Source organism: Octopus bimaculoides, chromosome 5, assembly GCF_001194135.2.
Source record: "Octopus bimaculoides isolate UCB-OBI-ISO-001 chromosome 5, ASM119413v2, whole genome shotgun sequence".
Classification (NCBI taxonomy): Eukaryota; Metazoa; Mollusca; class Cephalopoda; order Octopoda; family Octopodidae; genus Octopus; species Octopus bimaculoides.
In genome coordinates, this window is record NC_068985.1 from 97,441,775 (window position 1) to 97,444,322 (window position 2,548).

At 40.3% G+C, this 2,548-nt stretch overlaps 2 protein-coding genes across 3 annotated transcripts in view; one reads left to right on the plus strand and one right to left on the minus strand.

Moving 5' to 3' along the window:
- LOC106869276 (beta-galactosidase-1-like protein 2) overlaps nt 1-2,548 on the minus strand; it is a 58,080-nt gene that overhangs the window by 31,801 nt on the left and 23,731 nt on the right. Inside the window, exons 3-4 of the mRNA XM_014914948.1 lie at nt 1,971-2,039; nt 378-473 (exon numbers count right to left, since the gene is read on the minus strand). Coding sequence (XP_014770434.1) covers nt 378-473; nt 1,971-2,039 — 165 coding nt within the window. The remainder of the gene's footprint in view (nt 1-377; nt 474-1,970; nt 2,040-2,548) is intronic.
- The window catches only part of LOC106869281 (radial spoke head 1 homolog), a 62,755-nt gene that overhangs the window by 18,573 nt on the left and 41,634 nt on the right, over nt 1-2,548 (plus strand). The gene's annotated exons all lie outside the window — the stretch shown is intronic.

Here is a 2,548-nt window from a genome sequence, read left to right on the forward strand (position 1 = left end):
TGTACCTCACAGCCACTCATGTCCCTCACAGCCACTCATGTACCTCACAGCCACACATGTCCCTCAAAGCCACTCATGTACCTCACAGCCACACTTGTACCTCACAGCCACACATGTCCCTCACAGCCACACTTGTACCTCACAGCCACTCATGTACCTCACAGCCACTCATGTACCTCACAGCCACACTTGTACCTCACAGCCACACATGTCCCTCACAGCCACTCATGTACCTCACAACTACACTTGTACTTTAATCATGGCATGTACCTCAAAGCCATACCTGTAAACGAAGAGACCAAAACATCAAAGGGTTGTATTGAAGGGTTGTTCTCTTCAACACACAACTCTAAAGAAATGTAAGAGCAGTTAGTTACCTGGGGAGTCCTCCAAAATCCCATTCAGAGCAGATATAGGGTCCTGGTCTCAGAATGACATACAAATCTAAACTGTGAGCAAATATAAGGAATTTCCTACATAAAAAGATAAGAGAAGAGAGACATTATTTAATAAAATGGTTTATATTTTTGGTACCTTAAAAAAAATACAATGAAAATATACAGGAAAGAGGAAATGCTGCAGCCTCCACCTCCACCATTTTAATAGTCATTTAAATATGGTAATGAAAGAAATATACAGAGATATAGATTTTTATTTTTATTATATTTTTCAAAATTAAAAGATGTCTTCAAAGTGAATTTGGTAAAAGGAAAGTGTGGAACCCAATCATGTGTGTGTGTGTGTGTGTGAATAATCGACACCATCACCATTTGACAACTGGTGTTGGTTCGTTAGCATCCCTTGTAACATTAGCAGTTCCTCAAAAGAGACCAACAAGAAAAGTACCAGACTTTAGGAAAAAAAAAATGAAACTTATGTATTAGGGTCAGTTTGTCTCACTGAAAACCTATCAAGGCAGTGTCCCAGCATGGCCATAGCTCAGTGAAAAAGTTCTTGGCACAGTATAATAGATTTGAAAATGTGCATACACATATGTACATTTATACACACACCTATAGATATTTCCATACATATGTGTACATGTGTACATAAGATAGCACAAAGAAGAGTGTATACTCATATCAGGTGGATGTTGTTGTTGTTGGCACTCCGTCACTTACGACGTTGAGGGTTCCAGTTGATCCGATCAACGGAACAGCCTGCTCGTGAAATTAACGTGCAAGTGGCTGAGCACTCCACAGACACGTGTACCCTTAACGTAGTTCTCGGGGATACTCAGCGTGACACAGTGTGACAAAGCTGACCCTTTGAATTACATGTACAACAGAAACAGGAAGAAAGAGTGAGAGAAAGTTGTGGTGAAAGAGTATAGGAGGGTTCGCCATCATCCCCTGCTGGAGCCTCATGGAGCTTTAGGTGTTTACGCTCAATAAACACTCACAACGCCCAGTCTGGGAATCGAAACCGCGATCCTATGACTGCGAGTCCGCTGCTCTAACCACTGGGCCATTGCGCCTCCACAGGTGGATGTAAGAGTCATCAAAAAAAAAAAAACAGGATTAGATCTCTTACTCTCAAGGGTCCCAGATGAATTTAACTTCACAGCAAGAAGTGCAAGAGAAGGCAGCTGTGTCAGATTCTCTCATGCATCGAATGTCAAGTTCTAAAAAACTTATTTTGCAAAGTAAAAAATTTTTCCAAGGTTATTATTATTATTATTATTATTATTATTATTATTATTTAGGTCACTGACTGGAATCAAACTCGGAATCTTGGAATGAGAACCCAGGTTTGAAATTCCCCCAGGACACCTGATGAAGGCTGGAGAGTACATCAGTTGAAACAAATATCCGTCGAATGTAAATAATGTAGATAAGTACACGGTTTAAAGAAATAAGAACCAGGATTGATTTGTTCAACTAAACCCCTTCAACGTAGTACCTCAGCATAACCACAGTCCAATGACTGAAACAAGTAAAAAATAAAAGAATTATAAAAGCATCACTTACATTAAGTCTAATATTCCGTAAAATACATAGTGGTTTGGAGAAGGTTCGTGCAGATTCCAAGGGACATATCTGAAACCAAAATTAGGAAAAAACATTTAGTTTATAAATTGTGGGTAACATCGAAATTGTAGAAAGTATAGATGCCATACTTATCTCTAATCCTCTCATGCCTATGAGATGCATGAGATTTTGAATTTTCACCAAACATGACAATCTTGTGCCATTTCTCTTAAGTCATCCCAAAATTCTTCAGCCCCCTTCTTCCCCAGGTTCCTAGTGATTGTCTTCTTCCTTCTCTTCTACTAATAATAGCAATTCTATCTGATTTTGGCATCATCATCATCATCATCGTTTAATGTCCACTTTCCATGCTAGCATGGGATGGACGATTTGACTGAGGACTGGTGAACCAGATGGCTACACCAGGCTCCAATCTAATTTGGCAGAGTTTCTACAGCTGGATGCCCTTCCTAACGCCAACCACTCAGAGAGTGTAGTGGGTGCTTTTACGTGTCACCTGCACGAAAACGGCCACGCTCGAAATGGTGTCTTTTATGTGCCACCCGCACAAGAGCCAG